The sequence below is a fragment of the Salvelinus fontinalis genome, chromosome 6, assembly GCF_029448725.1.
Source record: "Salvelinus fontinalis isolate EN_2023a chromosome 6, ASM2944872v1, whole genome shotgun sequence".
Classification (NCBI taxonomy): domain Eukaryota; kingdom Metazoa; phylum Chordata; class Actinopteri; order Salmoniformes; family Salmonidae; genus Salvelinus; species Salvelinus fontinalis.
The window spans coordinates 20,422,139-20,442,686 of record NC_074670.1 but is presented as its reverse complement, the minus strand read 5'-3'; the positions used below and the strand labels follow the sequence as shown (position 1 = coordinate 20,442,686).

The following is a 20,548-nucleotide window of genomic DNA, read 5'->3' as shown; positions in this document are numbered from 1 at the left end:
AAAAAAATATTGGACTGATGGCCTACATCTGATGGTCAGTCTGAGGGGAAGGACGGGAATTGCGGTCACCCGACTCATTGTCCCTCTGTCCTCCTTCCCCTCAGACTGACCATCAGATGAGAAAAGAGGACACAGTCTTCCAGCTGATGGCAAAACTCAAGTCGCACTGCAGTATTTCTGCATCATGCACCAATTCATGGTGTTAATCCTTTGACCAGAGAAAGTGAAATATTCCTACATATTAAAAAATACAAGCCGCTAATAATAACAACTCAAGTTTATCGGAACACTTTGCTAAACTCGTTCATTGCAGCTGTAGTACTGTTTGTAGCATTTGGAAGTAGGGCGAACGCACATTTAATGGCTTATAACTGTTTTGAACAAAGTGTTGACAGTGCTGAATAACAACTTAAACATGAACTTACACATAAAAACAGCAGCTCTTCGCTGTAGTCGTTGTCTCTCTCTAGTCATGGTTTTAAAAGTTGTGAAATGTCAGTATCAACTTTGCTGTGCGTTCGATGCTTCTTTTTTTCCAGTCTATGGCTCGATAAACTGTGCAGACACAGTAATCTGAGCCATCTGATTGGCAAACTGTAGGCCTATAGATGCACTTGATTCGCTCTCGGGGCCTGCCGGGTAGGCGGAGTTCTACCTTCAGACACATGAAATGGTTCAAAAGGGGAACACTTTGCCTTCCCGGTGCTAGGGCTGCTGAATCAAGTGCACCCACCGCCAACAGCGTGAAACAAACACAAAAAATAGGAACGCAAGGCTTTATCGTTAGCATTTTTACAGAAATGTTTGGTGATCGACTAGGAATGCCTTGGAGATTGACCGGTTGGTGACCACTGATTTAGTATATGTTACGTTTCATATGGTATGTATTAATTTGTTGATGTCCATCATCCATTTCGTATGTTACCAATTGAAAAACGTACAATATGTTGCGAAATTGCAAAACGTATATGTTACAAATTCCAATTTGTTGTGGCTAACATTAGCATGGTGGCTAACGCTAATGTTAGCTAGCTCTAGGGGTTAAGGATAGGAGAAGGGTTAGCTAAAAGGATTAAAGTTAGGGGAAGGATTAGCTAAAAAGATTAAGCTTAGGGGAAGGGTTAGCTAACATGCTAAGTAGTTGCTAATTTGCTAAAATGCTCAAGTTGTCCATGATGACATTTGAACATGCAACCTTCAGGTTGCTAGACGTTCACATTATCCACCCACCTATCCATCCCGACCAACCTACTTTCATTTTTGCCATAAAAAACCTATATGAGCATACCAAACTAAACATAACATACTCATTTGAGTGTTCCGGATTTACGTATACTATGTTACATCTAGTCTATGAGAACAGTCTGCAACGATAGACACTCTCTGGGGCTGGGTGTGTGGAATGATTGAGGTAGCTGGATGCAAACTGAAGGCTCTGTATTACTATTGTTTCACTTCAGGATTCTGATTCCAGCCTTTAATTGAGGAGGATTCTAGGAAGGAATACCCCCCCCCCCCCCCCCCCCCCCTCTTTTCAAATAGAGTAACAGATTATTTTAGGGGCCTAAAGTTTGTTTAGGAATTAGGTTGTTCCACATTGCCAAGACATAGCTACACTCCTGAAAAATAGCAAATTAAAAAGACAAAAAAATGCAATAAATTCACAACCAAATATATTATATAATTAATTAAATGTATCAAAATTAGCTTTTAATACATGTCGGTCTCAGAGCATCAATGTCACATGTATTTCTCTTCAAAAGCAAGACACATGAACACTGGTGATGTGAGCTTGTAGATACGGATATTCTTTGCTGTAGTCAGCATGTGGTCTCGGAGCTAATTAACACTGAACAAGCTGATCTGATACTGTATTTCAACTACAGTAATATGAGGTGATCTGTAGACTAGCCTTAAAGAATACCATCATATCCTGCTAAACAGGACATTTCATTTGATATTGATGAAACAGTTACACTTTATAATAACTCAAATTAACAAGCATTCATAACCAACTTAAAGTATTTCATTATATGAAAACATGTAAAAGCATTTATATTAATTTATGAAGCATTTATAACATATTATTCATGTAAGTTATTATAAAGTGCTACTGATGAATTGAGAATGAATACACACACCTCAACATTGTCTTGTGTTGACGAATATTTACACAAAGCAGAATCAACAATCCTGTCTGTACCACAGCTTTCAAATTATAACATGGAGGAGAAAGGTTTAAAACACCCACTACACAGTCTTCCACTCCACAATAAAAAGCAAGTGACCCTAGATAGATAATCAATAGGTTGAAAAGGGTATCGAATAGGGATTATATTTCAATCTTATGCTATTTTCCAGTGTGGACAATAAATATGAAAAGGAAGCTATGTGAAGGAGGGAAAAGACAGAGGCTCATACTAGCACTGCAGTCCATTTACGATATGATTACAAAGACATCAAGCACCGAAACAAGCCTGTTCATTGGGCAATTGGACAAAACCAGTGCCCAATAACCCAAAAGAAATTAGTGGGGGTGAGCAATAAAAATTAAATTAAATTCAAACATGAGTGGGGCATCCTTTCAGTCACTGTAGCTGGGTTCACACGAATCACACGAATCATACACTGTGGTCTGTTCGCTTAGCTTAGCCCATTGCAAGAGTACAAGACACTGAAGACCAGCTACTCTTGGCAGGCAGGACGAGATGCCTTTACCCTTTGAACCTTCACACTGGGCTGTTCCAAACAATCCACATCGAGAGGTTGAGAGTCCGACTGTTGCTGTCTGTCGACCAGGGGGTCTGCTAGCTCTACTGTGCCTTGGATGGTGCAGCAGCAGTAGGACCAGGAGGCTCCAGGGCAGGCCAGTGGCAGTCTATGAGGGCATCATAAAGCTCCTCACTCTCCTCCATGTACTGCCTGTTGACTGCCACCACATCCAATGCCACCATGGGGTCTGCAGGAGGCACACAGTAAGAACACACAGTCAGGCACACAGACAAAGGGGCACAGCCCAAGAGCCTTTAAGATCAGACAGACTGGACAGTTTGAAGGCTATACTCCAGGCCTAGGTTCAATACATTATGTCAAATAGTGTCAAATACTTAAGCTGCTTTTTTGTATCATGAAGCTAGAGAAATGAAAGAAAACAGAGCACTCACACTCCAGTCCATCATCTTCAGTCTCCCCATAACCCTAAAACAAAAAGAAGGTCTTTACTCACAACAGCCATGCCCTAACCCTGAGAACCATGGTTATTAACCTCTAACATCACATGTTCAGTGGTCATTAGAATGGTACCGCTTATGTATATGTAAAGAGTGATAGAGTAGAGGGGGTGGGAGAACACACCTGGTTGCTATAGTCATAGTGGTTGTAGTTGTAACCTCCGTAGCTGCCTGTGTTCTGGTCATACCCCCAGTTGGAGTAGTAGTCAGGGTACTGTTGGTAGTACTGGTTGTTGTATGAGTATGGCTGATTGTACCTGTTGTCTGAGTAACCACCTCTGTTTTTACAGGAAAGAAAACCTTTATGAATAAACATAATATTTATTAAAAATCAATATGCTATTAATAATGAGTAATGAATGAAAAGTGTGGATTATTTGGGATATGTCCTACATCTGTGATGGGAGACAACTTGAACATACCAAACAAATGGAGTAAAAGTGTCTTCTTTCATCTACACACAACTACCTTCTCTACTGTATGAAGGGAGGCTCCGTTAGTCCCTGGACAAAGTAAGTTCAGTGGCATGCAGTACATACCTGCTCTCTCCTTGTCTTCCATATGTGGCGCGGTTTAGTTTGAACCTCTTCGGCTGTAGAGAAGAGAGAGTTTTTTTCAGAATGGATTATTCCAGACGTTATTTATTTCTAATAAAGTTAATGGGTATATCAATAGTTCACCATATGCCCTATACATATCCAATCCCCTCAGAGTGCCTGAAATAGGTGTAGTAGGTACGGGCTATGTGTTGATTCGGGATTGGAAATCAATGTGGAATCATTAAGTGCTGTGTGTGTGTGGTGGCCCTGTACCGGTGTGGCTCCAGGGAGAGGCTTCCCGTTGACTTTCCTTAGACACCTCTCTGCAGTGGCCTCGTCCGCCAGCTCAACAAAGCAATAGCCTGCCGCACCCCTAGACAAGGTGGAGAAGGACCGAAACACATACGTGTCGTGTTTGGTGGTTGTGCAAGTTCTTCTGTTGTTGAATAGTGATAGTAATATACAGTAGCTACAAGACATCCCCAAAGACAAAAAAAGTCTGCATTAGTCATAACCCTTCTATTGTAGTAGCCTAATGTTCTCCCGTCTTACCAGTTCATTTTGTTCCGGATGATTCTCACCCCCACCACAAGCTCTCCCATGGTGGCGAATGCACGAGAGATGAACTTCTCGTCCATATAAGGCTCTAACTACAGGGGATGAGAGAAAAACACTAAGTTGAACAGAAAACCTCTACTCTAGCTAGCTACTGTAAGTTGCCTACACTCTGTACTCTACACTCTAGCTAGCTAGCTACATTCAACTGAACATATTCTCAAACGTTCAGGGTCACTGACTTGGCGTGGTCTTTATCACCCAGAAATGACAGTCTTCACTAGACTAGAGGCTCTTTGGGGCTTGTCAGTGAGCAAGAACTAGTTAACGTTGGCCAAATATTAAAAATGCCTGAGGGTGCATCTATTATCTAACGAGCTAGTTGTTATCACGGTGGTAGCACTGAGGGGAGGTAACACTAGCTATCCTAAAGTGGGAGTCACACAAGAGCTAGGATATGCTAATGCTAGTTTTATATGCATGCAAAGTTGTTATTAATAACATATCAGGACTTACATTACCCATCCATAAGCAACTCATTTTGTTTACAATTTCAGTTCACCAACGTAAACACAGCTTCATAACACACGCTGCGATTGTTGCAAATCTGCAGACTGCCATCTAGAGGATTTGCGGATGGTGGTTGGGGGTGTTCCTTTTACTGTTGCATTGTGGGATAGTAAAGTCCTCCACATTGCGTCACATTTCCTAAACGGGATTGGCGCTTTTGGTGCGTTCAAGACAACTGGGATTTCAGAAAAAACGTCAGGGATCTTCAGGTCGGAAAGTCCGAGTTCGAGAAAGAGGCCCGAGTTCCCGGCTTGGAACTCCGAGTTGGATGACGTTTTCTCAGGCGGAGTTCGTTTTTCCGAGTTCCCAGTTGTCATGAACGCACTGAAGTCGGAAGTCTGAGATTTCCGAGTTGGCTGTTGTTTGAACACTGCATCGTAAGAAAACTGGAAACGCGGGGGAAAACGAGGTCAAATCATGAAGTCAGTTATCTTCGGGTAGGAAAGTCGGAGCTCTAGAAAGATGTCCGAGTTTCCGATTTGGAATTCCGAGTTGGATGACGTTCAAAACGATTTACCCAGTTGGAGCTATTTTTTCCAAGTTCCCAGTTATCTTGAACCCACGGAAGTCGGCGATTTCCGAGGTCTGAGTACCAGTTGTTTTGAACTGGGCATATCCGCTGCGAACTAGTCATTGGAAAGGTCGTGCCAGGCATAAATGTAGCTTGTACCACATGACAAAGACGTGGGTCACTAAAACGTCGCAAAATATGATGTGGTTACTTCAAGTATGTGCCTTTTGGATTCCGGGATTAGATTTTACAGTAGCACGAAAGCGTGCGCGTTCAGTTCAATAAAATCTGAAGAATCAAATAACATTAGCTGACGTTACCTTCTAGCTAAATTCACAGAATAACTAGGTAAACATGAGTCCTGCTACAGGACTTCCTGCTTCTTCGGGATCCCCTGGAAGTAGCACACCTTTCTCCATAACTGGACATATCCAGCAAGTCTACAGCCATGTCAAAATAGAGAATTTGGTTGCAGGACTCAGTGGAGGAGTCGTGTCAACACTGGTGCTTCACCCTCTTGACCTAGTCAAAATCAGGTTTGCAGGTAACGTATGTCAATGTGTGGCTCTAAACCTCTTAGCTACAAGGTGTTTATTTGTCCTGACTAAAAAGGATTTGCAGCAGCTAGCTAACTTCTACCTTTGACAGGTGTAAGAACCTGAAAATGATGCAATCGGCACATGGTAATAACATAGGAGTAGCTTGCTACCTGGCTATAACAGTTGATGTTCTGTTGACTCTGACAGTGCATGTTTTCCCCTGCCTTGTCTTTTCCTGCAGTGAGTGATGGACTGGACCTGAGACCTAAATATAATGGCATTATTCATTGTTTGAGAAATGTGTGGCAGCAGGAGGGGGTCCGAGGACTCTACCAAGGAGTCACCCCCAACATCTGGGGTGCTGGGGCATCATGGGGCCTCTACTTCTTCTTGTATGTATAACCAGAAGAAGTAAAACCAGTCTACTTTCTCAGGGATAATAACTTTACAATATGACACTGGATGACATGACAGTCCATCAGCTGACATATATTTGAATTTCAATAGTCTATCCCAGGTTTTTTTTTTTTACTTTTCTTTACCAGGTAAACTGCAGACATTTTTTTTTACAAAATCAAATTTTCTGCAATTCTACAAACGTTTCCATTGAGGTGACATAAAATGTTGTAGATTTGAAGCTAGTTTACAGCAATTCTACACAGTTTGGCATGGAGCTGAGAGACAATTCTACGGTTTTAAAGCTAATTTCCAGCAATTCTATGCATTTTGCAATGCTTAATGCTGTGTTCTGCTGCTCAGACATTATAATAAAATCCCTGACTGTCTAGCTATTATTGGATTGTTAGTGCTCAAATATGGTATTATTTCAAATATATACAGTACCAGTCAACAGTTTGGACACACCTACTAATCTTTATTTTTACTATTTTCTACATTGTAGAATAATAGTGAACACATCAACACTATGAAATAACACATATGGAATCATGTAGTAACCAAAAAAGTGTTAAACAAATATATTTTAGATTTGAGATTCTTCAAAGTAGCCACATTTTGCCTTGATGACAGCTTTGCACACTCTTGGCATTCTCTCAACCAGCTTCATGAGGTAGTCACCTGGGATGCATTTAAATTAACAGGTGTGCCTGGTTAAAAGTTCCTTTGTGGAATTTCTTTCCTTAATGCATTTGAGTCAATCAGTTGTGTTGTGACAGGGGTCGTATACAGAAGATAGCCCTATTTGGTAAAAGACCAAGTCCATATTATGGCAAGAACGGCTCAAATAAGGCATGAAGGTCAGTCAATCTGGAAAATGTAAAGAACTTTGAAAGTTTCTTCAAGTGCAGTCGCAAAAACCATCAAGCGCTATGATGAAACTGGCTCTCGTGAGGACCACCACAGGAAAGGAAGACCCAGAGTTACCTCTGCTGCAGAGGATAAGTTCATTAGAGTTAACTGCACCTCAAATTGCAGCCCAAATAAATGCTTCACAGAGTTCAAGTAACAGACACATCTCAACATCAACTGTTCAGTGGAGACTGTGTTAATCAGGCCTTCATGGTTGAATTTCTGCAAAGAAACCACTATTAAAGGACACCAATAAGAAGAAGAGACTTGCTTGGGCCAAGAAACACAAGCAATGGATATTAGACCGGTGGAAATCTGTCCTTTGGTCTGATGAGTCCAAATTTGAGATTTTTGGTTCCAACCACTGTGTATTGGTGAGACGCAGAGTAGGTGAACGGATGATCTCTGCATGTGTGGTTCCCACCATGAAGCATGGAGGAGGAGGTTTGATGGTGTGGGGGTGCTTCGCTTCGCTGGTGACACTGTCAGTGATTTATTTAGAATTCAAGGCACACTTAAGCAGCATGGCTACCACAGCATTCTGTAGCGATACGCCATCCCATCTGGTTTTGGCTTAGTGGGACTATCAATTGTTTTTCGCTAGGACAATGACCAAAAACCCACCTCCAGGCTGTGTACGGGCTGTTTGGCTAAGAAGGAGAGTTGCATCAGATGACCTGGCCTTCACGATCACCCGACCTCAACCCAAATGAGATGGTTTGGGATGAGTTGGACCGCAGAGTGAAGGGAAAGCAGCCAACAAGTGCTCAGCATATGTGGGAACTCCTTCAAGACTGTTGGAAAAGCATTCCTCATGAAGCTGGTTGAGAGATACATTTTATTTTATGTATTTAACTAGGCAAGTCAGTTAAGAACAAATTCTTAATTACAATGAGGGCCTAGGAACAGTGGGTTAACTTCCTTCATACTGGACACAGAGACGTAAAAATTGTATCCACGATGGTATTCTGTTGCAGCTAGCGATATTCATAAAATAAATATTTTTCACATTAAACCCCCCCCCCAAAACAATGTTTGCGTGTGCCCTGCAGCCCAGTTTGAAATCCCCTGATCTATCCAATCAAATATGAACTCATAACTTAACATGACTGTTGATAATAGCACTTTTAAATAGCAATGGTAGCTTAGGGATTTGTCTATTGAAATGTCCAATGAATTTTCTGTACTGTCTGTGTTAACTTCCCCCACAGTTACAATGCCATCAAGGCGTACACTAAGGAAGGGCGTCAGTCTGAACTGAGTGCCACAGAACACCTGCTGTCAGCCACCCAAGCAGGTTAGTACTGCCTCTGTCTAGACCCCAGGGACACACACACTGATGGTGGCGTGAGGTCATTACAATTTCTATAACCACAACTTCGAAGGTCAACACTGTTTTATCTATCCGCATAGGACCAGTGTGGGTCGGTCCATGCTTTCATTCCAATCAAACAGTTACCGTTACACAGCGAAATAAACATATAGTCTGCTCCACTAGTCCAGACTTTGATTAGTTGAATCAGGTGTGTGACTGACGGGTTGGAACAAAATATTTGACACTTCTGACTCAGGAAAAAGTACATATGTGTATACATTACATTACAGTTACTGGTAAATTTTGTGACCTTTTAATCCTTTTTTGGCTATATACAGTCATGTGATTTGATTTACCCTAGCCTAATGATGTTAGAGAGCTCAGTGGAATAAACTAATGCACTGCACTCACTGCCAGACAATGGTAAAGGGAAGAAAGACACTGACTGCCCTGTGTCATGTTCTACCAACCTCAAGTGACTTTAATTAAACTTAATGAGATAGGGGTCTTCACCAGCTCCATCCTTCACAGGCTCCATGTAATGTAGCGTAGAGCTTGTAGTTTGGTTTAATTCATGTTGTACACTTATGTGGGTGTGTGTGGGTGGGTGGGTGGGTGGGTGGGGGTGGGTGTGTGTGTGTTAGCTCAGAAACTCACCTCTTTTCCCTCTGTCTCCAGGTGTATTGACTCTCACCCTAACCAACCCTATCTGGGTGACTAAGACTCGCCTGGTGCTGCAGTATAACGCTGATCCCACCAGGAAACAGTATAAAGGGATGATGGATGCACTGGTGAAGATCTACCGGCATGAGGGGATACCTGGACTGTACAGGGTGAGGCTCAGTATAACCCAGGTTTTGTCATCTGTATGTATGATGGCTGTATCCTGAATAGAGCTTATTAGGACTCTTGTCTGCTTACAGGTCAGGTCCAGTGAATGTGCAGGACATGTGAATGGTGCCATATGTAAACATGTTTTCTCATTAAGATCCCTCACAGCCTAAAATTAGGCAATGTACCATAACACTTCAATTTAACGCTGTCTCAAATAGCCACCTGTCCTTTTTAATAGCCGGGCATCGGCAAACACTTCAGCAAATAAATGCCTGTTTCAAATAAACGCTGGGTCTAAATGAATTGTTTACGAGGTTACCATGGACAAAGCTCTGATATTCCCACAGTCAACATTTTTTTTTTTATTCAGTCATTGTTGCTAGCCATGGCGCCACCAAAAAGAAAACACGAGATCAAATGGAGCTTTCTATGTAGCTGATGCGCGAAATTGGGGAGTATGATAGGCACGCTAGTCTTTGCAAGTCTGATCTACAATGGATTTGTTATTATAATGTTTATACTGGTCACAATAAACAGTGTGGTAGTCTTTTCAACTTTTCATTGAGAAAAGCTGTGTGCATTAAGGAAATAGTCGCCTGGCTCAAATAGAAGCCTGGCTCAAATAGAAGCCTGGCTCAAATAGAAGCCTGGCTCAAATAGAAGCCTGGCTCAAATAGAAGCCTGTCTCTAATAAGCACAGATTGTGTTCAGTGATTGAAGCAAATAAACACCACGGCTATTAAAGATGCAGAAATCGCTCTGACATTTCTTTGTTGCTCAAATTCTAATAGTTCTAATAAGACTCCTGAACAGGTAATCAAATGGCTACCCGGACTGTTTGCATTGTGTTCCCCCCCTAACCCCTCTTTTACGCTGCTGCTTCTCTCTGTTTATCATATATGCATAGTCACTTTAACTATACATCCATTTAAATACTACCTCAATTAGCCCGACCAACCGGTGCCCCCGCACATTGGCTACCCGGGCTAACTGCATTGTGTCCCGCCACCCACCAACCCCTCTTTTACGCTACTGCTACTCTCTGTTTATCATATATGCATAGTCACTTTAACCATACCTACATGTACATACTACCTCAATCAGCCCGACTAACCGGTGCCTGTATATAGCCTAGCTACTGTTATAGCCTCGCTACTGTGTATAGCTTCGCTACTGTATTTATCACTGTCTTTTTACTGTTGTTTGTATTTCTTTACTTATCTATTGTTCACCTAATACTTTTTTTTTTTTTTTAATTGCACTGTTGGTTAGAGCTTGTAAGTAAGCATTTCACTGTAAGGTTGTATTTGTTCCACGTGACAAATAAACTTTGATTTGATTTGAGTTAGCCTCATTTAATTTAGTGTAGTGTAGAGAATCATTGTACCATCTAAACCGCTGTGAAATAGCTTTTCCATACTCCAAAATATTGTATTTTCAGATGTTTGAAGCTGGTGTACCAAACCGAAAGTAAAAGCCGCAAAACAAAACTTAAGAATGAGAAGCATAGAAATAGCCACATAGAACAGATCTACCACTTCTTAGACTTGCTTTCAATGAGTGACATACCTACAACTCACATTTCAATGTGAATTTGGTCATTTGCCCAAAAAGGTACATATTGCAGCTTTTATTGAAGTTTTACAGTATGTACTGTAGTTGCATAAAATTTGAATGTATGTCTTGTAGACTACCACTAGGGGGCAGTACATCCATTTGACATTTTAGCAATTTAGCACACTCTTATCCAGAGGGACATACATTTAGTGCATTCATCTTAAGATAGCTAGGTGAGACGACAACATTTCAGTCAGTGGTGAAAAAAGTACCAAATTGTCATACTTCAGTAAAAGTAAAGATACATTAATAGGAAAAGACTCAAGTGAAAGTCGCCCATTAAAATGCTACTTGATTAAAAGTTTAAGTATCTGGTTTTAAATATACTTAAGTATCAAAAGTAAATGTAATTGCTAAAATATACTTAAGTATAAAAAGCAAAAGTATCAGTCATTTCAAATTCCTTATATTAGGCAATCCAGACGGCACCAAACCAGTACAGCTACCCCAAAAACTACTTAAGTAGTATGTTAAAGTATTTTTACTTAACTACTTTACACAGCTGTTCACAGTCATAGTAATACGTACATTTTTTTCCTCAATAAAGTATTTAGTAGTGTTAGTAGAAGTAGATCATGCACAGGACAGGGCTGATCAATGTCAGTCCTCTAAGGCCAAAACACTTCTGGTTGTCATCCTCTACTTCTAATAAGGGACTAATTCAGACTTGGGACACCAGTTGAGTGCAATTAACTACCAGGTAGGGAAAAAAACAGAAGTGTTTCGGACCTCCAGGACCGGAATTGAACAGCCTGGGTAGTCGATAGGATAAATTGTCTTTCAAGATATTAGTGTCTTTAAATCAGCTATAAGTATTTTTCAATATTATAAATACCATGATCATATCAATTGGATTTGGAAGATAATATATAACATTTCATTTCAAAGTTTATTTGTCAGGTACAGATAATGACCCCGGTGTTTAATCCTCCAGGGGTATGTTCCTGGTTTATTTGGCACATCACACGGGGCATTGCAGTTCATGGCCTATGAGGAGCTGAAGAGAGACTACAACAAATATAAGAAAATGCCTTCAGAAGCTAAACTGGTGAGTGCAGACTGCAGTGAGGAAACATTAAGACTTCTATAACCACGCTTAGTTTTAATGACTCAACCATATGGGTAATAAACCTTTAAATTACTTATTAAGAAAACCCACATCTAAGTGTTGCAGGATTTCTGGAAGAATTACCGTAATGCTTATGAAAGAAGTGACTCACAGGCATCATTCCTCCAACCTCTCTCTCTCGGTCTGACCAGAATCCATTGGAATATATCACAATGGCAGCTCTATCCAAAATATTTGCTGTGGCTACCACATACCCTTACCAGGTGGTGCGGGCTCGCCTGCAGGACCAGCATAATAAGTACAATGGAGTCCTGGATGTGGTCAGGAGGACATGGAGGTAGGCCAAGACCACACTGTTGGTTTACTGTACATACAGGGAAAACAGATAGTTTTAGGTTAACTAGCCAAAACTTGGTAGAATTGACTGTTAACTGGGCATATAACAATGTTCATGGGTTAGGTAACATAACAGTATGAAGCAACGAAGATCTGCAGCTTCAAACTCTAACCCTACAGAGAGCCATGAGAAAGCTTGCTAACGCCCATTCCAATGCTGCCATTTCAGTCTGTTTTTTTTCTCCCACATAGTGACTACTGTGTTTCTTTTGGCCCCTCCTCCACAGGAATGAGGGAGCTGTAGGTTTCTATAAAGGCATGGTGCCCAACCTGATCCGTGTCACCCCAGCCTGCTGTATCACCTTCGTGGTCTATGAGAACGTGTCTCGCTTCCTGATGGGCCAGAAGTGAGGAGGACTAAGGAGACAGCCATGGAAGGACCACAAAAAGGAAGGGATTCAGACAGTGTATGTGGCGCTAGATAAGATAAGCCATGAACTGAAGTCTGCAGAACTGTCACAGCAGGTAACTGGACAACTGAAGCAGACATATCACCTGGATGCACCTCTGGCAGCCGAGTCAAAACATGATGTTGACAATGCTGATAATTAAAGACTGGTCTCTGTCTCTTCCTTGGATGCATCACAGAAGAACAGACCTACTGGTACTGTACGGGATGTGGGTGTGAAACATCAAAGCAAAAAGCAACCATTCTTTCAATGCTGCTGGCTGGCTGTGTGTGTGTTTGTGTGTGTGTGTTAAAAGAGCATACCTGCTATTTTCAGGGTACTAATGTACGCCCAATTTGTTTTCATTTAATGGATTGGGATCATACTGTAGTGCATATAATTATGTCATAGGAAATGATCACAGATGACTGATTGCACCGTTTAACATCTTTGAAATAATGTTAATTTCAGAAGTCTTAATTTGAAATATCAATGTTGAATTGGCATTAGTTCATTTTCATGTAAAATGTTCTATTAAAGTTTAAAGCTTTATGTTGCTTTTGCATTTCAGATAATTTTACATTTTGCTGTGCTGTGTTCACTTGTCATTTCAAAACGATGTGAACACAATTTATTTTATGAATTCACCTGGTCATGCATGAACAATGTTCAACAAAAGTTATCTGATAGTAAAACATTTGTTAGCTTTTTGTAGCTTCAGATTACATTTAACAAAGATAACAAAGATATCAACACATGCATTTCTTTATTAATTTACCTGGTAATGCATAAACCAATGTTCAAATGATGTTCTTCTCTGATAGGAAAACATTTGTTAGCTTTTTTTCCTTCAGATAAAATTTAAAGCTGTGCCGTGTTAACTTGTCACTTGAAAAATATATCTACCCATGCATTTCTTTATGAATTCACAAATAAAAAATAAAAAAACGTATTTTCTGATAGGAAAACATGTTATAGTGTAATGAGTAACACAATGCTTGATTCATATAACATATTACTTAATTGACAGTAATTCAAAATCTTGCCTTATTAAACAGGAATGGGACTAATGAGGAATAAATCTAATTTCAGGTGGCCAATATACTAGACCCTACCCATGTGCTGTAGTACAAAACATTCAAGTGAACATCAGTGATCCTGTAGAGGCTTTAGCCACAACTGAAGTTGTCTGATTGGCCAGAGGACATTGTCAAAGACTAGGAACCCATCCAGAAACTAAACTGATATGTAGTCAAAGGCTTCAGAAGGACTGTTAGGGGTTCTTTCTCTATGGGGCCTGGTCCCATCACTTAATAAAGACGGCCTCATTTGGGCAACTCCTCTATGAAGACCCTGGATACGGAGTTCCACCCTGTAGATGCGTCTCCTCTGGGGTAGTCAGCACAGGTCCCCACCCAGATAGCCACGTCCACCAGGCCTGCCCGGATCCCCTCACACAACCCTTCAACTGGGACAAGACGAGAGGAATACACAGGTCATAGATCCTCTCACACAACCCTTCAACTGGGATAAGACGAGAGGAAATCACACGTCATAGATCCCCTCACACAACCCTTCAACTGGGACAAGACAAGAAGAGGAGTTACTCTAACAACTGTTAACAAAGTGTTGTTTCTACAGTCATTAATGCATAGTTAAAAGGACAAAGTGTCACTGAGAAAAATACTAAGGTCATTGAGGTATATTTACAAGACAACTTCCTGAGTTACATTGAACACACACTGCCGTATGTGTGCCAATAGAAGGGCTGTTAATTGCTTTGTTTTGGTCTTGCTACAGTGGTGAACTTGGCAGCTAAAGAAAAAATGATAATAATATGGAGTAGGCATGCGTATGCCAAATGTCTTGCTTCACAGTAGAATTTAAACAGTAATAGTAGAGATATTATTCATATTTTAAGGCTACAATAGATTTCACATTTGAGATATATAAGCAAAATAGCACCACAAACAAATGGCTACCACTAGCTACACTATCTCAGTTTAGCTCCGTTCCACTTACCGGATGAGCTATACATGTTGGTGGTATAATCTGTAACCAGATGAGGTTCTGTATATAGTGAGTGTAAGGTTGATTACCAGATGAGGTTCTGTGTATAGTGAGTATAAGGTTGATTACCAGATGAGGTTCTGTGTAGTGAGTATAAGGTTGATTACCAGATGAGGTTCTGTGTATGTTGATGGTGGAGTTGAGCTCAGGGCTGCCTTGGTCGAGGTAGATGATGAACTCGATGGGCAGAGGTCCTGTACACTCAGCTCCGTTGAAGGTGAAGTACCAACGCTGGCAGCAGGCTGTCTTACACTTCAGCCTCAGGGAGCCGCTGAAGAGCACACGCAGGGCACTGTCTGACCGCAGCTTGGTGAATGTACAGTCCTACAGGGAGACACAAGAGGTGGAGAGGAAATCCCAACACTAGCATCCAATGATAGCATCTTCAATGTTTTATGTTTTGTATTCATGTCTCATTTCAATTCAGCGTGAATAATACAATGTTGTTAACAGTAATTATACTGTTAGTACAGAGGCTTAAGAGCAAATTTAAATAACATGTTAACGAATGCTTTTCTCTAAACGAACACAATCAACATTATTATGGATGATCAATATAGTAATAATGCTGATGTAACTATATTACTCCGTGCCCCAGATCCTGTCTAATGAGCATTGCCTGCTACTTACAGCTATCTTGCCCAGGTCGATCCCATAGTTGAGTGAGTTCCAGGCACACTGCTTGTAGTTGGGTTTCCAGGGCTCCTCAAACACCTCACTCACACACTCTCCTTTCTCCCCCTTGATGCCATCGCGCCCCGGGATGCCAGGGGTCCCAGGGATGCCATTGGTGCCAGGGTTACCCTCCCTGCCAGGGGTACCAGCCGGACCCTGGGGGCAGCTGTTGTACTGGAGAATGAGAGAGGGGGGGAGAGAGGAAGAGATGGAGGGAGAGAGAAAGAGACACTGTTATAATGGGGAACAAGAGGGAGAGACAGACTGTTCTAATAACCACACTAATAACATACCACCTAGAGTTAAGAAATACCAGGTTGTCATCTAAGCATCATATGAACTACATCAAATGTATGTGCCCACATTCATGACAATGGACATCTAGACCTGTAATGGATAATGGTGGACACAGACGTCAGTTCAATGTCTAGTTTTGATTTACAGTTGATTGAGTTGTCAACTAACGTGAATTTAACCTGAAATCAACAGAAATGTGAACCTTGTCATGAATTTAGGCTAAAAGTTGGGTGAAAAAAAGACAAACATTTATGAAATTCCTTTACGTTGATGACTTTTTGCAAATCCAATCACATTGATTTTTGTTTGTTTAAATGATGTGGAAACAACATTGATTTAACCAGTTTGTATCCAGGGGGACTTGACTCCCAATCACAAAAGTGCAAAAGAAGATGTCAAATGTCTGAGATATTTGTGACCAAAATAAGTGAGTGATAGAGTGAACGAAGCAGGAATTCAGAGTGTAAATCTGTGTTCTTGTGTTTGTGGTCAGTCAATGACTTGAGACAGACAGACCAGCATGATTCAATGTCCAGTTCTGTTTTGTTTAAACAGATGCTCCCTCTTACTCACAGTGACTCAAACACATAGAGACAGGCTGGCCAAAGTAACCATACCACACACAGAGAGAGAAACCATGCTTCTCTAACATGACTGCTTATCGTAAGACTCTCATACTTAGATATAATTGGGAAATCTGCAACTGAGTAAATGTAAATCGGGGGAAATCAGGAAGTATTTTTCTGTGCTGTTGTCTGATGTACTAGGCCTAGAGTCCAGTATTTAACATACAAACTTGTGATACTCTTAGCTAAGCACATTGTATCAGAATAAATAATGTAGCCATGTTCTCAGATCAAGAACATTCACTCAAAGGATAAATAGGAACATAGGAAAAAAAAATGCAAGTGCTCAATGAAGTCGTTAGTAACCGTTGAGAATCGGCTAGGAAAATGTCCGCTCATTATTAGTCATGCAGCTGTGCTGTGCTAGGTTGTGCTGTGCTGTGCAAAGCCTGAGTCCTCTATAACAAAAAAAGAAACCAAAGACAACTTTAGCTTATATTACAGTGAACTGGTTATTTCAAGAACTTGTTCTAACTTGAGCTGATATTGTTCATATTACTTTTAGACAATGAGAATTTCAGGAATGCCAAAATCAAATATAAAATGGGGTAGACTATGGAATTACATGCCGTATTTAAATTCCAGCTGTCGAGACACAAATGGTATAGTGAGCAATATACCAGGCTTGAAGAGACCTGGGCCCGGTTTCCCAAAAGCATCTTAAGGCTAAGTTCATTGTTAGAACCTTCGTAGGAGCATCGTTATATCTCCGAGCTGTTTCCCAAAACCATCGCTATTAACGTTGCACTTGAAAACACTCGAAATCTAACGACCACTCATAGAACAGCTAAGCGTGCCGTAAAATGCTTTATTTGCCCTCACACGTCACTTTATACACAGAAGATCTCCGCTAAACATAGAATCACATCTGTCTCTGTGAGCATGATAACTTCAGAACAAAAATTAAAAGTTGCCACTGTCTTTGCAATTGATACAAACTAGGGACCTATAAAAATATGTTTCAAATGAGAGATGACCGCATTAAAATATAAACAGTAAGCTATTGGCCTATTTCAATCATTTTGAAATACATTTCATGTTCAATAAAATTAGTTATATTTTGCTGTCTTTAATTTGTCTCAACATATGTTATGATGTGTGTAGCCTAACATGTGCACAATGATCTGCCAAATCAGTGATTTAGCGCAAATTCATCATTAGAATAATACCCTCAATATTTCCAGCCATAAGTGGTAATATCTATCTAGGTGTAGGAGCTGTTCCGTCGTCAGTATTGTGAAATAATTATAACGTTGAGGAAAGATTTTGATGGAGAAAGCTGATCCGACAACAGCGAAAGCAGCACTCGCTTTCTTTCGATCCTAACAGTATCAACACGTGCTCCAACGATACACTTAGCGACGATTCTCTCTGTATGGTGTTTAGGGAAACGCCTGATACATCTTCGGCCTTTGTAGGAAAGATGTATCTTTAAAACACTCGCAAGCCTACATTCCATCGCTATTGGAAAACTGGACCCAGGACTATTTTTGCCATTCAATGGCTATGGTGGAGCCACCTGGGGGTCTGCTCTGACTGGGGGAGTGATGTATCTGGGTCCCTCAGCCTACCAAACAAAGTACCAGGGTCATAATGTTGAAATAACAGATTGTGACTTTAAGATAAACCAAGTATTATCCTATTAATGCACTTGAGCACATGTATGGGATTTGAGATACATAATACAGTAGCCTATAAGTGACAATATGTAAATGCCTCTGTGACTATACATATATTTGAATGTGGTTATTATCCTTTATTAATATATGCCATTTAGCAGACACTTTTATCCATTCATTGTTACATATGAGTGGTCCAGGGACTCCAACCCACAATCCTGGCATTGCAAGTGCCGTGCTCTATCAACTGAGCCATACAGGACTGGATCCAATATCATTATAAGACCACCATTGAGGGAATGAATGTCTCTGATGTTTATTTGGGTTTGATTTGTTTCTGGAGAGAATTCAAAAGCCATGAAAGGAACCTCTGTTTTTGAAACATGCTGAACAAACTGCAGTAGCCCACTGTATAATATACAGTGTTTATACTTTACACAGACAAACATACTACTGCTGTGATAACAGAGAAAGTGACTGTTATTGCAACTATGGACTAACATTGAGAAATCCCCAACACACCATACATTAAGTTTGGACTCAATTAGGTTTTACACAGATCCAAACTTTTCAAACGAGCTGGACAAAAAGAAGACCTAAAATAGATAAAAAAGTGATGTCTCAGTAAACAGTGTGCAGACTTCAAGCCAGGGTGAGAGCATGCTGCTACAGACATACAGAATACACAGTAACGTTACATTGGCAAGAAAAAAACGATATGCTCTGGAAAGGATGAGATTATTACCATGTTGTTCAAATAAGAGGTTCTTGAATCGGATTCAGCAGAGATTCTGGTGCAGTTTGGTTTGTCTGCATCGTTTCCAGTACACTAGACAGATAATAACAAGATGCTGTTCATCAAATCACATTACTCAGTTATTACCATGCAGTCCTTTACTGCTGGTCAGATGTATGCACTAGGACTACACCAAAGCAACCACCCACTAGTTTACAGTAGGCTAAACCTACTGGGCAAAAACTGGTTGAAAATGTAGTTTCCATGTGATTACAACCCCAACAAAATCAATGTGATGAGTTGAATCAACGTGGGAAACGAATTGGATTTGCAAAGTCATCAACATAATTGAATTTCGTATTTTTTTTTTCAAAAAACGTTTAACCGAAATCAAATGACATGTTGACATTTTGTGGGTTTCACGTTGAATTCACGTTAGTTGACAACTGAACCAAATGTAAATAAAAACTAGACGTTGAAATTACGTCTGTGCCCAGTGAACAAACAATGAACCAGCCAGACCCCTCGTAACTTCTGTCTGGGTCTTTGTTATTCTTCTGCATGTTGGACCTTTGTCAACTTCTTGTTTGCATCAGTTATGCCCTAAATGCCATATAATATTGAAAGAACATTAGCGAGTGGCCACTGGTCAACGTGGCACCAATCATCCACAGCACATTCAACATGATGGTAGTAGGTATAGAACTGAAAATCACTAAAAAGCAAATATCTTTGAAAAAAACCGTTCTGATATTTTAAAGGATTAAATAATGAAAGGAAATTGCAACAATTAAAGGCTTAAACATCGGTCAAATGAAGCGGGATGAGATTCGGTAGATGCGGCACTTTGAGGGCTGTGCAGCTTTAACCCAAAATAGTTTATTTGAGATGAGTTCTTTTACCTTTTCGTACTCAACATCCTTCCTGTCAAGTGCCTTTCTCAATTTCTCTGCTCCATGGAAAGGTAGAATCACGCAGGTGATGAGCAGCAGACGAGTTAGAGCTGATACCATCTTTTATTTTCACAAAAGATCGAGAGAGACCACAGCACTTCCCTTCTGCTCTGCTGCGCCGTACTTCAAGTGAGTGGGGGTTAAGGAAGTTTAGAGCGCGCCTATACTCTGCCTATAAATGTGTTCTCACATAGCGTATGATTCATGAGTTTTTGTCACTGAAGTTTGTCAAATGTCTGGACCTACTCATAAGTTGTCATGGGCGGGAAATAACATTTTATTTGAAAATATAAATGATCTTAATAATGTGAGCCTACTGCGTGTCAATTGGTCTGGAACTCGAACATGTCTTAACCACATGGTCACTTGTTCAAGACCCGTTTTAGGCTATTTGTTCCCCCTCAATTGCTTCACTATAACAAAGTGCTCCAGCGAATTTGGAACTTTTACTGTTGAAAAGCGATATCTCAAGTATAAATAACGTAAAGTGCACACACTAAAGGGAAGAAGAAAAAAAACTTTTGAGCAAAATAGTGTTTTTTTTAGACACAACTGCAAACTTCAAGGAGTTGGTGTGATGGGAATCTGTGATGTCATCGGCCTCCCACATTGCTTGAGGAATAATAGAGGAGCAATAAAGAACAAAATAAATCTTCAGCATTACAGATTGAATAGAGCCCAACATATTGATTATGCTTCA

At 40.5% G+C, this 20,548-nt stretch overlaps 3 protein-coding genes across 4 annotated transcripts; 1 reads left to right on the top strand and 2 right to left on the bottom strand.

Moving 5' to 3' along the window:
* Positions 1-1,676: 1,676 nt before the first annotated feature.
* On the bottom strand, positions 1,677-4,967 carry LOC129857322 (tRNA selenocysteine 1-associated protein 1-like). Its single transcript, XM_055925445.1, has 7 exons — positions 4,841-4,967; positions 4,322-4,419; positions 4,043-4,142; positions 3,770-3,822; positions 3,355-3,508; positions 3,165-3,198; positions 1,677-2,959 (listed from the first exon to the last, which is right to left on the bottom strand). Exons 1-7 carry the CDS (start codon positions 4,862-4,864, stop codon positions 2,814-2,816), a joined length of 609 nt encoding a protein of 202 aa, XP_055781420.1. The 5' UTR covers positions 4,865-4,967; the 3' UTR covers positions 1,677-2,813.
* Positions 4,968-5,227: 260 nt separating this feature from the next.
* On the top strand, positions 5,228-13,840 carry LOC129857319 (mitochondrial folate transporter/carrier-like). Its single transcript, XM_055925442.1, has 7 exons — positions 5,228-5,949; positions 6,186-6,336; positions 8,464-8,549; positions 9,246-9,400; positions 11,953-12,066; positions 12,279-12,424; positions 12,711-13,840. Exons 1-7 carry the CDS (start codon positions 5,760-5,762, stop codon positions 12,832-12,834), a joined length of 966 nt encoding a protein of 321 aa, XP_055781417.1. The 5' UTR covers positions 5,228-5,759; the 3' UTR covers positions 12,835-13,840.
* Positions 13,622-20,015, bottom strand: LOC129857321 (collagen triple helix repeat-containing protein 1-like). 2 transcript variants are annotated; one of them, XM_055925443.1, is made up of 5 exons: positions 19,798-20,015; positions 18,905-18,988; positions 15,573-15,791; positions 15,050-15,266; positions 13,622-14,340 (listed from the first exon to the last, which is right to left on the bottom strand). In XM_055925443.1, the coding sequence occupies exons 1-5, from the start codon at positions 19,906-19,908 to the stop codon at positions 14,198-14,200; spliced, it is 774 nt and encodes a 257-aa protein (XP_055781418.1). In that variant the 5' UTR covers positions 19,909-20,015; the 3' UTR covers positions 13,622-14,197. The 2 variants fall into 2 exon arrangements, with proteins under 2 accessions (XP_055781418.1, XP_055781419.1); XM_055925444.1 differs by lacking the exon at positions 18,905-18,988 and having other exon boundaries at positions 19,798-20,012.
* Between the last annotated feature and the right edge of the window lie 533 nt (positions 20,016-20,548).